General features: G+C 45.4%; 1 protein-coding gene across 1 annotated transcript in view; it reads left to right on the forward strand.

The window, feature by feature from the left end:
* The window catches only part of iqsec1b (IQ motif and Sec7 domain ArfGEF 1b), a 148,485-nt gene that overhangs the window by 107,037 nt on the left and 22,532 nt on the right, over window positions 1-18,916 (forward strand). The window contains exons 10-15 of the mRNA XM_090242240.1: window positions 2,168-2,290; window positions 9,033-9,199; window positions 10,268-10,407; window positions 15,644-15,799; window positions 15,992-16,091; window positions 17,863-18,024. Of these exons, the coding sequence (XP_090098366.1) occupies window positions 2,168-2,290; window positions 9,033-9,199; window positions 10,268-10,407; window positions 15,644-15,799; window positions 15,992-16,091; window positions 17,863-18,024 (848 nt within the window). The remainder of the gene's footprint in view (window positions 1-2,167; window positions 2,291-9,032; window positions 9,200-10,267; window positions 10,408-15,643; window positions 15,800-15,991; window positions 16,092-17,862; window positions 18,025-18,916) is intronic.

An 18,916-nucleotide genomic window follows, 5' to 3' on the forward strand; every position in this document is an offset into this window, starting at 1 on the left:
AGACCAGCTACATAGACTGTATCAACAAGACCAGCTACATAGACTGTATATGCATGACCAGCTACATAGACTGTATATGCATGACCAGCTACATAGACAGTATCAACAAGACCAGCAAAATAGACTGTATCAACAAGACCAGCAAAATAGACTGTATCAACAAGACCAGCTACATAGACTGAATCAACAAGATCAGCTACATAGACTGAATCAGCAAGACCAGCTACATAGACTGTTTATACAAGACCAGCTACATAGACTGTATCAACAAGACCAGCTACATAGACTGTATCAACAAGACCAGCTACATCGACTGTATCAACAAGATCAGCTACATAGACTGAATCAGCAAGACCAGCTACATAGACTGTTTATACAAGACCAGCTACATAGACTGTATCAACAAGACCAGCTACATAGACTGTATCAACAAGACCAGCTACATAGACTGAATCAACAAGACCAGCTACATCAACGTAATCAACAAGACCAGCTACATAGACTGAATCAACACGATCAGCTACATAGACTGAATCAACAAGACCAGCTACATCAACGTAATCAACAAGACCAGCTACATAGACTGAATCAACACGATCAGCTACATAGACTGTATCAACACGATCAGCTACATAGACTGTATATTCAAGACCAGCTGCATAGACTGGATGAACAAGATTAGCTACAGACTGTATCAACAAGACCAGCTACATAGACTGTATATGCATGACCAGCTACATAGACTGTATATGCATGACCAGCTACATAGACAGTATCAACAAGACCAGCAAAATAGACTGTATCAACAAGACCAGCAAAATAGACTGTATCAACAAGACCAGCTACATAGACTGAATCAACAAGATCAGCTACATAGACTGAATCAGCAAGACCAGCTACATAGACTGTTTATACAAGACCAGCTACATAGACTGTATCAACAAGACCAGCTACATAGACTGTATCAACAAGACCAGCTACATCGACTGTATCAACAAGATCAGCTACATAGACTGAATCAGCAAGACCAGCTACATAGACTGTTTATACAAGACCAGCTACATAGACTGTATCAACAAGACCAGCTACATAGACTGTATCAACAAGACCAGCTACATAGACTGAATCAACAAGACCAGCTACATCAACGTAATCAACAAGACCAGCTACATAGACTGAATCAACACGATCAGCTACATAGACTGAATCAACAAGACCAGCTACATCAACGTAATCAACAAGACCAGCTACATAGACTGAATCAACACGATCAGCTACATAGACTGTATCAACACGATCAGCTACATAGACTGTATATTCAAGACCAGCTGCATAGACTGGATGAACAAGATTAGCTACAGACTGTATCAACAAGACCAGCTGCATAGACTGTATCAACAAGACCAGCTACATCAACGTAATCAACAAGACCAGCTACATAGACTGTATCAACATGATCAGCTACATAGACTGTATCAACAAGACCAGCTACATAGACTGTATCAACAAGACCAGCTACATAGACTGAATCAACACGATCAGCTACATAGACTGTATCAACAAGATCAGCAACATAGACTGTATCAACAAGACCAGCTACATAGACTGTATCAACAAGACCAGCTGTAGAAAGATCACAGCAGTAAAGCATCATCCCTTTTTCCCAACAAATCCTTCTTCAACACCATGTTGATGCTACTCTTTAGATTGATATAACTCCCTCAGCTCTGTCTTTTATTTCTCCGTTCACCTTCTCATCTGTTAACATAAACAGCTGGTCATTTATATATTTCAATGAGCAGCTGGCCCATGTTGACTCCATTGCTTCCCACAGTTTGTGTGGTGGACCATTCTTGCTACACACAGGAAACTGTTCATGTTAGCATGCAAAAAACAGCAGCTTTGCAGTTCCTGACACAAACCGGTGCACCTGGCACCTACGGCAATACCCCATTCGAAGGCACTTCAATATGTTGTCTTGCCTTATACTGTACTGTACCCAGACAGTCTTATACTGTACTGTACCCAGACAGTCTTATAATGTACTGTACCCAGACAGTCTTAGAATCAGAAGTACATATGTCTCCTTGATCATATACCAATGTTCTCTTCTCCAGTTGAATGAATAGTATCTATTGTATGTTCATACCAATGTTCTCCTCTCCAGTTGTGTGGTGGATGAGATGGATTTCTCGGCCTTGGAACTAGATGAGGCTCTCAGGAAGTTCCAAGCTCACATCAGAGTCCAGGGTGAGGCCCAAAAGGTGGAAAGACTCATAGAAGCATACAGGTAACACTAACCCTATATACTACGACACCACTTTTTTTTTTCTTTTTTTTACACACCTTTATTTAACTAGACAAGTCAGTTAAGTCAATGAGGGCCTAGGAACAGTGGGTTAACTGCCTGTTCAGGGGCAGAACGACAGATTTGTACCTTGTCAGCTCAGGGATTTGAACTTGCAACCTTTCGGTTACTAGTCCAACTCTCTAACCACTAGGCTACCCTGCCGCCCCACTACCACAATACTACCACAGTACTACCCCTACAACGATTATACCACACCACAACCACTGCCACAATACTACCACAGTACTACCACTCCACTACCACAATAATGCCACACCACTACCACAATAATGCCACACCACTACCACAATACTGCCACACCACTACCACAATACTACCACTCCACTACCACAATACTACCACTCCACTACCACCATACTGCCACACCACTACCACAATACTGCCACACAGCTACCACAATACTAACACAATACTACCACAATACTACCACTCCACTACCACAATACTGCCACACTGCTACCACAGTACTGACACACAGCTACCACTACCACAATACTACCACACCCCTACTGCACAACCACAATGCTAACACACCACTACCAACCCACACCACACCACTACCACACCACCACCACCACAATACTACCACAACACTACCACACTACTTCCAGACCAATACCACACCATACTACCAGACCAATACCATACCATACTACCAGACCAATACCACACCACTGCTACCACTACCACAATTCTACCACCCCACTACCACAATACTACCACACCACAAATACTACCACACCACTACCACACCACAAATACTACCACAATATTACCACACCACTACCCCACCACCACTACCACACTACTGCCACTACCACAATACTACCACACCCACACCACTACCATAGTACTACCACACCACTGCCACATCACTGCCACTACCACAGTACTATCACACCACTATCACACCACTACCACAGTACTACCACACCACTACCACAGTACTACCACACCACTACCACAGTACTATCACACCACTACCACAGTACTATCACACCACTACCACAGTACTATCACACCACTACCGCAGTACTATCACACCACTACCGCAGTACTATCACACCACTACCACAGTACTACCACACCACTGCCACATCACTGCCACTACCACAGTATTACCACACCACTACCGCAGTACTACCACACCACTACCACAGTACTACCACTACTACACCACTACCACAGTACTACCACACCACTACCACAGTACTACCACAGTACTACCACTACTACACCACTACCACAGTACTATCACACCACTACCACAACACTACCTAGCCAGTAGACACCTGACAGGGATAGGCCCAGAAGGTGGAGAGACTCAAAGATGCATACATCGCTATTTCTCCCTCTCTTTCTGTATCTCTGTTTGTCTCTCTCTCTCTCTTTCTGTCTCTAACTCTGTCTCTCTGTTTCTGTCTCATTCTGTCTCCCTCTCTTTCTATCTATATCTCTCTGTGTAAATATATATCTTGCATTTTCCTTTTCCGAATGGGCGGTTATTAGAATGCATAAGATTCTCTATTTACGGTATCATAGCTTCTCAAGGTCCAAATGAAACACTGTGCACCTGGCGACCTGGTTAGCGCGCACTGCGCCCGGCCTGCCACAGGAGTCGCTAGTGCGCGATGAGACAAGGATATCCCGACCGGCCAAACCCTCCCTAACCCAGACGATGCTAGGCCAATTGAGCCTGGGCTCGACCTGGGCTCGACCCGGCCTGAGAATTGAACCCTGTGGCACCCCCATAGACTGCCTGATGTCTGGACAACAGGCCCTCCGATTTCAAATCAAATCAAATCAAATTTTATTTGTCACATACACATGGTTAGCAGATTTTAATGCGAGTGTAGCGAAATGCTTGTGCTTCTAGTTCCGACAATGCAGTAATAACCAGTAATCTAACTAACAATTCCAAAACTACTGTCTTGTACACAGTGTAAGGGGATAAAGAATATGTACATAAGGATATATGAATGAGTGATGGTACAGAGCAGCATAGGCAAGATACAGTAGATGGTATCGAGTACAGTATATACATATGAGATGAGTATGTAAACAAAGTGGCATAGTTAAAGTGGCTAGTGATACATGTATTACATAAGGATACAGTCGATGATATAGAGTACAGTATATACGTATGCATATGAGATGAATAATGTAGGGTAAGTAACATTATATAAGGTAGCATTGTTTAAAGTGGCTAGTGATATATTTACATCATTTCCCATCAATTCCCATTATTAAAGTGGCTGGAGTTGAGTCAGTGTCAGTGTGTTGGCAGCAGCCACTCAATGTTAGTGGTGGCTGTTTAACAGTCTGATGGCCTTGAGATAGAAGCTGTTTTTCAGTCTCTCGGTCCCAGCTTTGATGCACCTGTACTGACCTCGCCTTCTGGATGATAGCGGGGTGAACAGGCAGTGGCTCGGGTGGTTGATGTCCTTGATGATCTTTATGGCCTTCCTGTGACATCGGGTGGTGTAGGTGTCCTGGAGGGCAGGTAGTTTGCCCCCGGTGATGCGTTGTGCAGACCTCACTACCCTCTGGAGAGCCTTACGGTTGAGGGCGGAGCAGTTGCCGTACCAGGCGGTGATACAGCCCGACAGGATGCTCTCGATTGTGCATCTGTAGAAGTTTGTGAGTGCTTTTGGTGACAAGCCAAATTTCTTCAGCATCCTGAGGTTGAAGAGGCGCTGCTGCGCCTTCTTCACAATGCTGTCTGTGTGAGTGGACCAATTCAGTTTGTCTGTGATGTGTATGCCGAGGAACTTAACTTGCTACCCTCTCCACTACTGTTCCATCGATGTGGATAGGGGGGTGTTCCCTCTGCTGTTTCCTGAAGTCCACAATCATCTCCTTAGTTTTGTTGATTTGAAACACTGAACTCAATCTGAGAAGTAGTTGGTGAACCAGGCTAAGCAATCATTTGAGAAACCAAGGCTGTTGAGTCTGCCGATAAGAATGTGGTGATTGACAGAGTCAAAAGCCTTGGCCAGGTCGATGAAGACGGCTGCACAGTACTGTCTTTTATCGATGGTGGTTATGATATTGTGTAGGACTTGAGCGTGGCTGAGGTGCACCCATGACCAGCTTGGAAACCAGATTGCATAGTGGAGAAGGTACGGTGGGATTCGAAATGGTCGGTGATCTGTTTTGTTAACTTGGGTTTCGAAGATGTTAGACAGGCAGAGCAGAATGGATGTATGTCTATAACAGTTTGGGTCAAGAGTGTCTCCCCCTTTGAAGAGGGGGACGACTGCGGCATTTCTCAGACGATACAAAAGAGAAGTTGAACAGGTTAGTAATAGGGGTTGCAAAAATTTTGGGAGATCATTTTTTGAAAGAGAGATTGTCCAGACTGTCTAGTCCGTCTGATTTGGGTGAAGGAGAAGTGGTGGGAGGGGGGGGGGCTTGGGCAAGTTGCTGCAGGGGGTGCTGAGCTGTTGGCCGGGGTAGGAGTAGCCATGTGGAAAGCATAGCCAGCCGTAGAAAAAAGCTCTTTGAAATTAACGATTATCATAGATTTATCAGTGCTGACAGTGTTTCCTAGCCTCAGTGCAATGGGCAGCTGGGAGGAGGTGCTCTTATTCTCCATGGACTTTACAGTGTCCCAAAACTTTTTGTAATTAGTGCTACAGGATCTAAATTTCTGTTTGAAAAATGTTGCCTTAGATTTCCTAACTGACTGAGTATATTGGTTCCTGACTCCCCTGAAAAGTTGCATATCATGGGGGCTAATCGATGCTAATGCAGAATGCCACAGGATGTTTTTGTCAAGGGCAGTCAAGTCTGGGGTGAACCAAGGGCTATATCTGTTCTTTGTTCTAATATTTGTGAGTGGGGCATGCTTATTTAAGATGGTGGTTTGAGCTGCCCCATCCCCATCCATAGGGGTATTAGGCAGAGATGCCTAATTTCAGGACAGTTATATTTTCTGGCATTTGAACCAATGCTTTGATTTTTAAGAGCGAGGCTTACTTGTTTCTCTGTGCCAGGGGTTATGAAGGGTCCCATGATAGCACTGCCTGCGTATGCAGATGACATGACTGTTTTTAAAGGTGGGCCTCCTCAGCTAGAGTCAATTGGCAAAAGAGTGAATCGCTGTGGGCAGGTCAGCTTCAGATAGGGTCCACTTCACGGTTACCAGGTCAGCTTCAGATGGTGTCCACTCTGCGATAACGTGTAGGGCTTCAGGTAGGGTCCACTACACGGTTACCAGGTCAGCTTTAGATAGGGTCCCCTCCACAGTCACCAGGTCAGCTTCAGATAAGGTCCACTTCACGGTTACCAGGTCAGCTTCAGATAGGGTCCACTTCACGGTTACCAGGTCAGCTTCAGATAGCGTCCACCCACGATAACCAGTAGGGCTTCAGGTAGGGTCTGCTCCACAGTTACCAGGTCAGCATCACATAGGGTCCGCTCCACGGTCAGCTTCAGATAGCTTCAGATAGCTACAGATAGGGTCCCCTCCACAGTCAGCAAGTCAGCTTCAGATAAGGTCCGCTTCAGATAGGGTCCACTCCACGGTCACCAGGTCAGCTTCAGTCAGATAGGGTCGGCTCCACGGCCACCAGGTCGGCTTCAGTTAGGGTACTCTCCACGGTCACCAGTTCGGCTTCAGTTACGGTCCTCTCCATGGTCACCAGGTCAGCTTCAGATAGGGTCATCTCCATGGTCACCAGGTCAGCTTCACATAGGGTCTCCTCCATGGTCACCAGGTCAGCTTCAGATAGGGTCTTCTCCATGGTCACCAGGTCAGCTTCAGATAGGGTCATCTCCATGGTCACCAGGGGGCAGAGATCGGATGAAGACTTTGGGGGGTTTTCTAGGCTCAGATGTTTTTCAAAAAAGAACTAGGAGGGTGTAGTGGAGAAGGTGTGTGCCAGATTGTCTCGTTGAAAATGGGTGCTACCCCAGCTGTCCTATAGGGAAAGGGTGCTGGTAGCCAATAACCTACCCTGTGGCACAGAATTATGATTTTACAGCCATACAAGAACTTCAAACGACCCTTGTCAATTTCTGCTGGTCTGGACATCATTGGGTTAAAGCTGTAGGCAATTTCTTCTAGGATCATGGCTTTCCAGCTTCAAGCAGCCCAGAGACTGTTGTACAGTGATTGTTCTAGCTCGGTCATTACAGCCTTCACATTGACGAGGAGAGCTGGCTGTTTGGGCTTAGACAAGCACCTTTTCCTCTTAAAGCTGGAGGGGGGTGATTTTTCTGGCCTGACTCCATTCCATGAGTCTGTTATACAGGCTTGGAGAGTTTAACTTGTCCCGTAAGGCCGGCACGCCACCAGATATGTGGCTTTTTGAAGAGCCTATCTTTTTTATAATACTGCCATTCAGTCCCATGCTATGTGTTCAGTCAGCCTACATTCATGCCTGTTAGGTGTGTACCACGCTGGGTCATCTGATGTGGAGCAAAAGAAGATCTTTGGAGGAGCTGAGAGAAAGAGTGGGGATCCGTCGTAGCTGAGGTCTGTGACTCCTTGCCAGTACTTCATCAGCAGTATGTGACTGATACTTCTAACTCTGATCGGTGGACGGAGGGTCTGGATGATGTGTTCCATGCACTGATTGTTAGTGCTGCAGCTGGGGCATTAGAGGAGGACGTGGGGATGCTGCTTTCCTTCCATACCCCGGAGCTGGGGGAGTGTAAAAGTGTCCGATGCTTCTTCCCTGGAATGGGTAAAATCGACAAGGTGGGCGGGTGTGTTTGGTCCAGGTGCCTCCCCAAAAGGCTGTTGGCAATCTTTCCAATGGAGGATAATACATGGAGCTATAACCAGCAACATAGAGGATAATACATGGAGCTATAGCCACCAACGTAGAGGATAATACATGGAGCTATAGCCACCAACGTAGAGGATAATACATGGAGCTATAGCCACCAACGTAGAGGATAATACATGGAGTTATAGCTACCAACGTAGAGGATAATACATGGGGCTATAGCCACCAACGTAGAGGATAATACATGGAGCTATAGCCACCAACGTAGAGGATAATACATGGAGCTATAGCCACCAACGTAGAGGATAATACATGGAGCTATAGCCACCAACGTAGAGGATAATACATGGGGCTATAGCCACCAACGTAGAGGATAATACATGGAGCTATAGCCACCAACGTAGAGGATAATACATGGAGCTATAGCCACCAACATAGAGGATAATACATGGAGCTATAGCCACCAACATGCATCTGGTACACCTGGATCCTACTGTTGGGGAGGGGTGTCCATTCTGTACTGAGACTGAACTCTGGCACATCTGCTCATACAGTGTCCCAGGGTGGTCATGATGATCACTATTTGTTTCTCAGCTCTGGGGGAGGTTTTGTCTTCCCAAACTGTTTAAATTTGGGCCAAAGTACAGGTTTAGTGTTGTGTTTTTAATTGAGTTTTTTTGTTCGTTTGAGTGTTCGTGTTGTGGGTTCCCAAAACCCAATAAAAAAAAAAATGTTCAACTCAAACGCTCTCTCTCTTTCTGTCTCTGTCTTTCGGTGACTTTCTTTCTCATTCTCTCATTATTTCTCCCTCCGACAGCTTGAGGTACTATATCTGTAACCCCGGGGTGGTACGTCAGTTCTGTTTTCTTACGGTTAGGTTTACATTTACGTCTATATAATACAGGATGTTGTTCTCTCACCAGTCAGAGGTACTGTATCTGTAACCCCGGGGTGGTACGACAGTTCCGTAACCCCGACACCATCTTCATCCTGGCGTTCGCCATCATCCTCCTCAACACTGACATGTACTCTCCCAACGTCAAGCCAGAGAGGAAGATGAAGCTGGAGGACTTTGTCAAGAACCTCAGAGGTAGAAATCCATTGCGGTATTCATGGTCTGTAACTAACTCCTGACCTCTGTCTAATAGAACCTGTTCATGCACTACAGCTTGATGAATGTCCCTGTCTAGAATGTGTTTATATTGTGTCATGGCTTAGCAGTGGAACTCAAGCAAAGCAGAGTTTCTTTAACCAGAACAGAACAACATTTCTCTGACTATACAGTGCATTTGGAAAGTAATCAAACTTCTTGACTTGCATTTTTTTTCTCATCAATCTACACACAGTACACACAATGTTTGCTAAAAAAACAGAAATACCTTATTTACCTAACTATTCAGACCATTTTACACGGTGGCTAGGAAAAACTCCCTAAAAAAGCCAGAACCTAGGAAGAAACCAGGCTCTGAGGGGTGGCCAGTCCTCATATGGCTGTGCCGGGTGGAGATTATAAAAGAACATGGCCAAGATGTTCAAACATTCATAGATGACCTGCAAGGTCAAATAATAATAATCACAGTGGTTGTAGAGGGTGCAACTGGTCAGCACCTCGGGAGTGAATGTCAGTTGGCTTTTCATAGCCGATCATAGCCAATCAAATACAGGTGTGCCAAGCTTGTAGCGTCATACCCAGGAAGACTCGAGGCTGTAATTGCTGCCAAAGGTGCTTCAACAATGTACCGAGTAAAGGGTCTGGATAACTGTAAATATGATATTTCTAAAAACCAGTTTTTTTTATCATTATGATGTATTGTGTGTATTTTGATGAGATGAAACAACTATTTAATACATTTTAGGATGAGGTTGTAACGTAACAATGTGGAGAAAGTAAAGGGTCTGAATACTTTCCGAATGCACTGTATGTGTATGCCAATTGATCTGATTTTGACTAGTGGAAAAGCAGAGGGATTCAAACTCAATCTCAATCTCAAACCTTTCTAAAGGGAAACACAGTATTTCTGTGCATATTACTGTGAACGTACAGTATGTGTATCTCTAGCGGGGATGGAGAGGACATCTAGCTGGAGATGCTCATAGGGTTAGATACAAGGGGTTAGAGTTAGAGTTAGTTGTAACATTGTATCAACTATTTCTCCAGGTGTGGATGATGGAGGGGACATCCCACGGGAGATGCTGACAGGTATATATGAGAGGATCAGGAAGAGGGAACTGAAGACCAACGAAGATCACGTCTCTCAGGTCCAGAAGGTCGAGAAACTCATTGTTGGGAAGAAACCGGTGAGTTTAGACTCTGTGCTGCCATGGACACATTTCAATAGGTCACAGTGAGTTTAGACTCTGTGCTGCCATGGACACATTTCAATAGGTCACAGTGAGTTTAGACTGCTGCCATGGACACTATTCAATAGGTCACAGGGAGTTTAGACTCTGTGCTGCCATGGACACATTTCAATGAGTTTTGACTCTGTGCTGCCATGGACACATTTCAATAGGTCACAGTGAGTTTAGACTCTGTGCTGCCATGGACACATTTCAATAGGTCACAGTGAGTTTAGACTCTGTGCTGCCATGGACACATTTCAATAGGTCACAGTGAGTTTAGACTCTGTGCTGCCATGGACACATTTCAATAGGTCACAGTGAGTTTAGACTCTGTGCTGCCATGGACACATTTCAATAGATCACAGTGAGTTTAGACTCTGTGCTGCCATGGACACATTTCAATAGGTCACAGTGAGTTTAGACTGCTGCCATGGACACATTTCAATAGGTCACAGTGAGTTTAGACACTGTGCTGCCATGGACACATTTCAATAGGTCACAGTGAGTTTAGACTCTGTGCTGCCATGGACACATTTCAATAGGTCACAGTGAGTTTAGACTCTGTGCTGCCATGGACACATTTCAATAGGTCACAGTGAGTTTAGACTCTGTGCTGCCATGGACACATTTCAATAGGTCACAGTGAGTTTAGACTCTGTGCTGCCATGGACACATTTCAATAGGTCACAGTGAGTTTAGACTGCTGCCATGGACATATGTGACAAACTGCCTTGATTCGGTCTTATGTAGCACAATTTTAAATGTTTTTTTTTTACATGGATGAAAGTAGAGACTCAGAGCTACATCATACACTGCAGTTGAGGAACAATGGGAAAGTCATTCTGCTTTGAGAGTTGATAAACTTGTCATCCCACTTTTGAGAAAATGGCATTTTAATTATAGGTAGCTAACTAGCAGGGGGAAAAGTCAGTACTAGCAGGGGGGGAAAGTCAGTACTAGCAGGGGGGAAAAGTCAGTATTAGCAGGGGGGGAAAGTCGGTACTAGCAGGGGGGAAAAGTCAGTACTAGCAGGGGGATAAAGTCAGTACTAGCAGGGGGATAAAGTCAGTACTAGCAGGGGTGAAACTCAGTGCTAGCAGGGGGGAAAACTCAGTGCTAGCAGGGGGGAAAACTCAGTGCTAGCAGGGGGGAAAACTCAGTTCTAATAGGGGAAAAGTCAGTACAAGCAGGGGTGAAAAGTCAGTACTAGCAGGGGTGAAACTCAGTGCTAGCAGGGGGGAAAACTCAGTGCTAGCAGGGGGGAAAACTCAGTTCTAATAGGGGAAAAGTCAGTACAAGCAGGGGGGAAAAGTCAGTACTAGCAGGGGGGAAACTCAGTGCTAGCAGAGGGGAAACTCAGTGCTAGCAGAGGAAAAGTCAGTACTAGCAGGGGGAAAAGTCAGTACTAGCAGGGGTGAAACTCAGTACTAGCAGGGGGGAAAAGTCAGTACTAGCAAGGGGGAAAAGTCAGTACTAGCAAGGGTGAAAAGTCAGTACTAGCAAGGGGGAAAAGTCAGTACTAGCAAGGGGGAAAAGTCAGTACTAGCAGAGGGGAAAGTCAGTACTAGCAGAGGGGAAAGTCAGTACTAATAGGGGAAAAGTCAGTACTAGCAGTGGGGAAAGTCAGTACTAGCAGTGGGGAAAGTCAGTACTAGCAGGGGGGAAAAGTCAGTACTCGCAGAGGGGAAACTCAGTACTAATAGGGGAAAAGTCAGTACTAGCAGGGGGGAAAGTCAGTACTAGCAGGGGGGAAAATTCAGTACTAGCAGGGGAAAAAGTCAGTACTTGCAGGGGATAAACTCAGTGCTAGCAGAGGGGAAACTCAGTACTAATAGGGGAAAAGTCAGTACTAGCAGGGGGGAAAAGTCAGTACTCGCAGAGGGGAAACTCAGTACTAATAGGGGAAAAGTCAGTACTAGCAGGGGGGAAAGTCAGTACTAGCAGGGGGGAAAATTCAGTATTAGCAGGGGGGAAAAGTCAGTATTAGCAGGGGGGGAAAGTCAGTACTAGCAAGGGGAAAAATCAGTACTAGCAAGGGGAAAAGTCAGTACTAGCAAGGGGGAAAAGTCAGTACTGGCAAGGGGGATACGTCAGTACTGGCAAGGGGGATAAGTCAGTACTAGCAAGAGGAAAAGTCAGTGCTAGCAAGGGGGAAAAGTCAGTACTAGCATAAGGGAAAAGTCAGTACTAGCAGGGGGGAAAAGTCAGTGCTAGCAGAGGGGAAACTCAGTGCTAGCAGAGGAAAAGTCAGTACTAGCAGGGGTGAAACTCCGTGCTAGCAGGGGGGAAAACTCAGTGCTAGCAGGGGGGAAAACTCAGTTCTAATAGGGGAAAAGTCAGTACAAGCAGGGGTGAAAAGTCAGTACTAGCAGGGGTGAAACTCAGTGCTAGCAGGGGGGAAAACTCAGTGCTAGCAGGGGGGAAAACTCAGTTCTAATAGGGGAAAAGTCAGTACAAGCAGGGGGGAAAAGTCAGTACTAGCAGGGGGGAAACTCAGTGCTAGCAGAGGGGAAACTCAGTGCTAGCAGAGGAAAAGTCAGTACTAGCAGGGGGAAAAGTCAGTACTAGCAGGGGTGAAACTCAGTACTAGCAGGGGGGAAAAGTCAGTACTAGCAAGGGGGAAAAGTCAGTACTAGCAAGGGTGAAAAGTCAGTACTAGCAAGGGGGAAAAGTCAGTACTAGCAAGGGGGAAAAGTCAGTACTAGCAGAGGGGAAAGTCAGTACTAGCAGAGGGGAAAGTCAGTACTAATAGGGGAAAAGTCAGTACTAGCAGTGGGGAAAGTCAGTACTAGCAGTGGGGAAAGTCAGTACTAGCAGGGGGGAAAAGTCAGTACTCGCAGAGGGGAAACTCAGTACTAATAGGGGAAAAGTCAGTACTAGCAGGGGGGAAAGTCAGTACTAGCAGGGGGGAAAATTCAGTACTAGCAGGGGAAAAAGTCAGTACTTGCAGGGGATAAACTCAGTGCTAGCAGAGGGGAAACTCAGTACTAATAGGGGAAAAGTCAGTACTAGCAGGGGGGAAAAGTCAGTACTCGCAGAGGGGAAACTCAGTACTAATAGGGGAAAAGTCAGTACTAGCAGGGGGGAAAGTCAGTACTAGCAGGGGGGAAAATTCAGTATTAGCAGGGGGGAAAAGTCAGTATTAGCAGGGGGGGAAAGTCAGTACTAGCAAGGGGAAAAATCAGTACTAGCAAGGGGAAAAGTCAGTACTAGCAAGGGGGAAAAGTCAGTACTGGCAAGGGGGATACGTCAGTACTGGCAAGGGGGATAAGTCAGTACTAGCAAGAGGAAAAGTCAGTGCTAGCAAGGGGGAAAAGTCAGTACTAGCATAAGGGAAAAGTCAGTACTAGCAGGGGGGAAAAGTCAGTACTAGCAAGGGGGAAAAGTCAATACTAGCAATGGGTAAAAGTCAGTACTAGCAGGGGGGAAAAGTCAGTACTAGCAGGGGGGAAGAGTCAGTACTATCAGGGGGGAAAGTCAGTACTAGTAAGGTGGGATTGTCTGTAGGGGGCCCAAAGGGTGTGACCAGGCATACCATACGCTCCTCAGGTGACAGCTGGTTGGGTCCAGGCCCTATTGGGTGTGTCCATGCATGCCATACTTCCCTCAGATGACAGCCGGTTAGGTCCACACCCTATCTGGTTTCACCCATTAAGAAAGAGATCATGAGAAAATGTGGAGAAAATGTTAAAGGTTGATTGCGCCTATCGGTTTTTTGCTGATTTAAGAGGCTTGAACGCCAAGACACCTCTCAACGCTTACCCAATACCCAATGCATGACATCCTATAGTCCTTGTATGGTGCTACTTGGTTTAACACTCTGGACCTGCAGTCTGGCTACTGGCAAATTGAGATGGATGAGAAGAACAAAGAAAATACCGCGATACAGTCCTTTTGGACTTAACCATGCTGGAGCGACCTTTCAGAGAATGATGGAGAGTTCTTGGGGAACTGCGAGGTGTCAACTTTTGTCAACTGTTTTGTCTACATAGGTGACATCATAGTCTACTCCCCCAACAAGCAGCAGCATGTGGCTGACCTCAATGTTGTTTTCAGCAAACTCCATTATGTCAACTTGACATTGAACATGAAGAAATGCCATTTCCTGAAGACTCAGCTAAAGTTCCTTGGACATATTATCTAAGAAAAGGGATGGAAATAAATCCAGACAAGGCATCGGCGGTGACCAACTATTCTACTCCCTATGACTTACCAACTCAATCCAATGTATTTATAAAGCCCTTTTTCTATCAGTAGTTGTCACAATGTGCTATACAGAAACCCAGCCTAAATCCCCAAAGAGCAAGCAATGCAGAAAGATGGTATTTAGGAAAAACTCCCTAGAAAAGCAGGAACCTAGGAAGAAACCTGGAGAGGAACAAGCCTTAAGGCCAGATCATCCTTCAAGATGTTCAAACGTTTATATATGACCAGCAGGGGCAAATAATAACCACAGTGGTTATAGAGGGTGCAACAGGTCAGCACCTCAAGAGTAAATGTCAGTTCATAGCCGAGCATTCAGACGTCGAGACAACCAGTGTGGCGTGGCGGTAGGGGGAGTGAGAGACTCTCACATGGATCGGCAGACAATTCAATAAAAATGTAGCTCCTGGGCCTCCCGGTTAGCGCAGTGGTTAAGAGCGCTGTACTGCAGTGCCAGCTGTGCCACCAGAGACTCTGGGTCCGCGCCCAGGCTCTGTCGTTACCGGCCGTGACCCGGAGGTCCGTGGGGCGACACACAATATGCTCAGCGTCGTCCGGGTTAGAGAGGGTTTGGCTGGTAGGGATATCCTTGTCTCATCGCGCACCAGCGACTCCTGTGGCGGGCCGGGCGCAGTGTGCACTAATTAAGGTTGCCAGGTGCACAGTGTTTCCTCCGACACATTGGTGCGGCTGGCTTCCGGGTTGGATGTGTGCTGTGTTAAGAAGCAGTGCGGCTTGGTTGGGTTGTGTATCGGAGGAATTTCAACCTTTGTCTCTCCCGAGCCCGTACGGGAGTTGTAGCGATGAGACAAGATAGTAGCTACTAAACAATTGGATACCACGGGAAAAAAAAAAAATATATATATATATATATATATTTTTTTTAGCTCAAACTGCCTCCAGCTGTTTGCTGAGAAATTCTAGTCCTGTGTATTGTCACAAAGAATGACTTGATCTCTCTCTCTTTCTTACCACCCCCCAAATGCAGATTGGTTCTCTGCACCATGGTCTAGGCTGTGTTCTGTCCCTGCCACACCGCAGGTTGGTGTGCTACTGCAGGTTGTTTGAGGTTCCAGACACCAACAAGCCTCAGAAACTGGGTCTGCACCAGAGAGAGATCTTCCTCTTCAATGACCTGGTGGTGGTATGTACTGTAGAACTGAACTCTGTCTGGCTCTAGTTATTTCTCTAGTACATTCTCACCCAGGAGAAACTCTTCAATCCTGGTCCTTTGGACACACAGCGTGTTCACATTGTTGTTTCTGATGTACAGAGGGAACATTAGTCTGTTTATGACCAAGTCCTGAATGTCCCTGTGTGTTTTTTCCCCAACTAGGTGACAAAGATCTTCCAGAAGAAGAAGAACTGTGTGACATACAGCTTCAGACAGTCCTTCTCCCTTCATGGGATGCAGGTGCTGCTGTTTGAGAACCAGTGTAAGTATCTACTGCTGTGATGTTTCTGTGTGCCTCTGGGCGGTGGTCCTAAGTACAGATTCAGACTGCTTTCAATTAATATTCTATATTGAGCATGATTTTAAGTCCAGGACCAGGCTTAATCTGTGTCTGGGAAACTATTATTAAATCTCTGGTGCTGCCCTATGAAGCTGAAACTATTATTAAACCCTCTGGTGCTGCCCTATGAAGCTGAAACTATTATTAAACCCTCTGGTGCTGCCCTATGAAGCTGAAACTATTATTAAACCCTCTGGTGCTGCCCTATGAAGCTGAAACTATTATTAAACCCTCTGGTGCTGCCCTATGAAGCTGAAACTATTATTAAACCCTCTGGTGCTGCCCTATGAAGCTGAAACTATTATTAAACCCTCTGGTGCTGCCCTATGAAGCTGAAACTATTATTAAACCCTCTGGTGCTGCCCAATGAAGCTGAAACTATTATTAAACCCTCTGGTGCTGCCCTATGAAGCTGAAACTATTATTAAACCCTCTGGTGCTGCCCTATGAAGCTGAAACTATTATTAAACCCTCTGGTGCTGCCCTATGAAGCTGAAACTATTATTAAACCCTCTGGTGCTGCCCTATGAAGCTGAAACTATTATTAAACCCTCTGGTGCTGCTCTATGAAGCTGAAACTATTATTAAACCCTCTGGTGCTGTTCTATGAAGCTGAAACTATTATTAAACCCTCTGGTGCTGCCCTATGAAGCAAAAACTATTATTAAACCCTCTGGTGCTGCCCTATGAAGCTGAAACTATTATTAAACCCTCTGGTGCTGCCCTATGAAGCTGAAACTATTATTAAACCCTCTGGTGCTGCCCTATGAAGCTGAAACTATTATTAAACCCTCTGGTGCTGCCCTATGAAGCTGAAACTATTATTAAACCCTCTGGTGCTGCTCTATGAAGCTGAAACTATTATTAAACCCTCTGGTGCTGCCCTATGAAGCTGAAACTATTATTAAACCCTCTGGTGCTGCCCTATGAAGCTGAAACTATTATTAAATCCTCTGGTGCTGCCCTATGAAGCTGAAACTATTATTAAATCTCTGGTGCTGCCCTATGAAGCTGAAACTATTATTAAGCCCTCTGGTGCTGCCCTATGAAGCTGAAACTATTATTAAACCCTCTGGTGCTGCCCTATGAAGCTGAAACTATTATTAAACCCTCTGGTGCTGCCCTATGAAGCTGAAACTATTATTAAACCCTCTGGTGCTGCCCTATGAAGCTGAAACTATTATTAAACTCTCTGGTGCTGCCCAATGAAGCTGAAACTATTATTAAACCCTCTGGTGCTGCCCTATCAAGCTGAAACTATTATTAAACCCTCTGGTGCTGCTCTATGAAGCTGAAACTATTATTAAACCCTCTGGTGCTGCCCAATGAAGCTGAAACTATTATTAAACCCTCTGGTGCTGCCCTATGAAGCTGAAACTATTATTAAACCCTCTGGTGCTGCCCAATGAAGCTGAAACTATTATTAAACCCTCTGGTGCTGCCCTATGAAGCTGAAACTATTATTAAACCCTCTGGTGCTGCCCAATGAAGCTGAAACTATTATTAAACCCTCTGGTGCTGCCCTATGAAGCTGAAACTATTATTAAACCCTCTGGTGCTGCCCTATGAAGCTGAAACTATTATTAAACCCTCTGGTGCTGCCCTATGAAGCTGAAACTATTATTAAGCCCTCTGGTAATGCAACCTACTTTCGGGTTAAATGTTATTTTTCTTGTGATGTCATCCCTCCTAGACTATCCTAACGGTGTGCGGTTAACTTCGGCGGTTCCCCGAGCAGATGTCAAGCCTTTAATCAACTTCAACGCTCCCAACCCTCAGGACAGGAAGAAGTTCACTGACGACCTGAGAGAATCCATTGCCGAGGTCCAGGAGATGGAGAAATACCGCATAGAGTGTGAGTAGTGGAAATACCTAGGTTTGAACCTCAAGACTGCTGAAAATAAATAAGTAACATGGCGCCGACAGACATGACAGCTCTGCTTCTAGCTCCTAAGCAACTTTGCAGTATTTAGTTTTTTGTGTGTGTTATTGCTTGCATTATTAGCGTTTTTTATGTTATTACATACACACAGTTTTCCCTTGAAGATTGGTCAAAAATCCCAGTGGTTAGATGTGCCAAGCTTATAGAGACTCCAAAACTTGCAGCTGTAATTGCTGCAAATGGTGGCTCTACAAAGTATTGACTTTGTATAGGGGGAATAGTTATGCACACTCAAGTTTTCAGTGTTTTTTGTCTTATTTCTCGTTTGTTTCACAATAAAAAATATTTTGCATCTTCAAAGTGGTAGGCATGTTGTGTAAATCAAATGATACAAACCCCCAAAAAATTCATTTTAATTCCAGGTTGTAAGGCAACAAAATAGGAAAAATGCCAAGCAGGGTGAATACTTTCGCAAGCCACTGTATGTGATCAATGAAATTTGATATGATTTGAACTAAACCTCAAGACTGGCTTAGCCAAACCCTTAAAGAAGTACCTTCTACCCCCAAACCATAAGACTCCTGAACAGCTTCTACCCCCAAGCCACCAGACTCCTGAACAGCTTCTACCCCCAAGCCATCAGACTGCTGAACAGCTTCTACCCCCAAGCCATCAGACTGCTGAACAGCTTCTACCCCCAAGCCATAAGACTCCTGAACAGCTTCTACCCACAAGCCATAAGACTCCTGAACAGCTTCTACCCCCAAGCCATTAGACTGCTGAACAGCTTCTACCCCCAAGCCATAAGACTCCTGAACAGCTTCTACCCCCAAGCCATAAGACTCCTGAACATCTTCTACCGCCA

The sequence above is a fragment of the Oncorhynchus mykiss genome, chromosome 7 (genome assembly GCF_057628025.1).
Source record: "Oncorhynchus mykiss isolate SJ-2025 chromosome 7, ASM5762802v1, whole genome shotgun sequence".
Classification (NCBI taxonomy): Eukaryota; Metazoa; Chordata; class Actinopteri; order Salmoniformes; family Salmonidae; genus Oncorhynchus; species Oncorhynchus mykiss.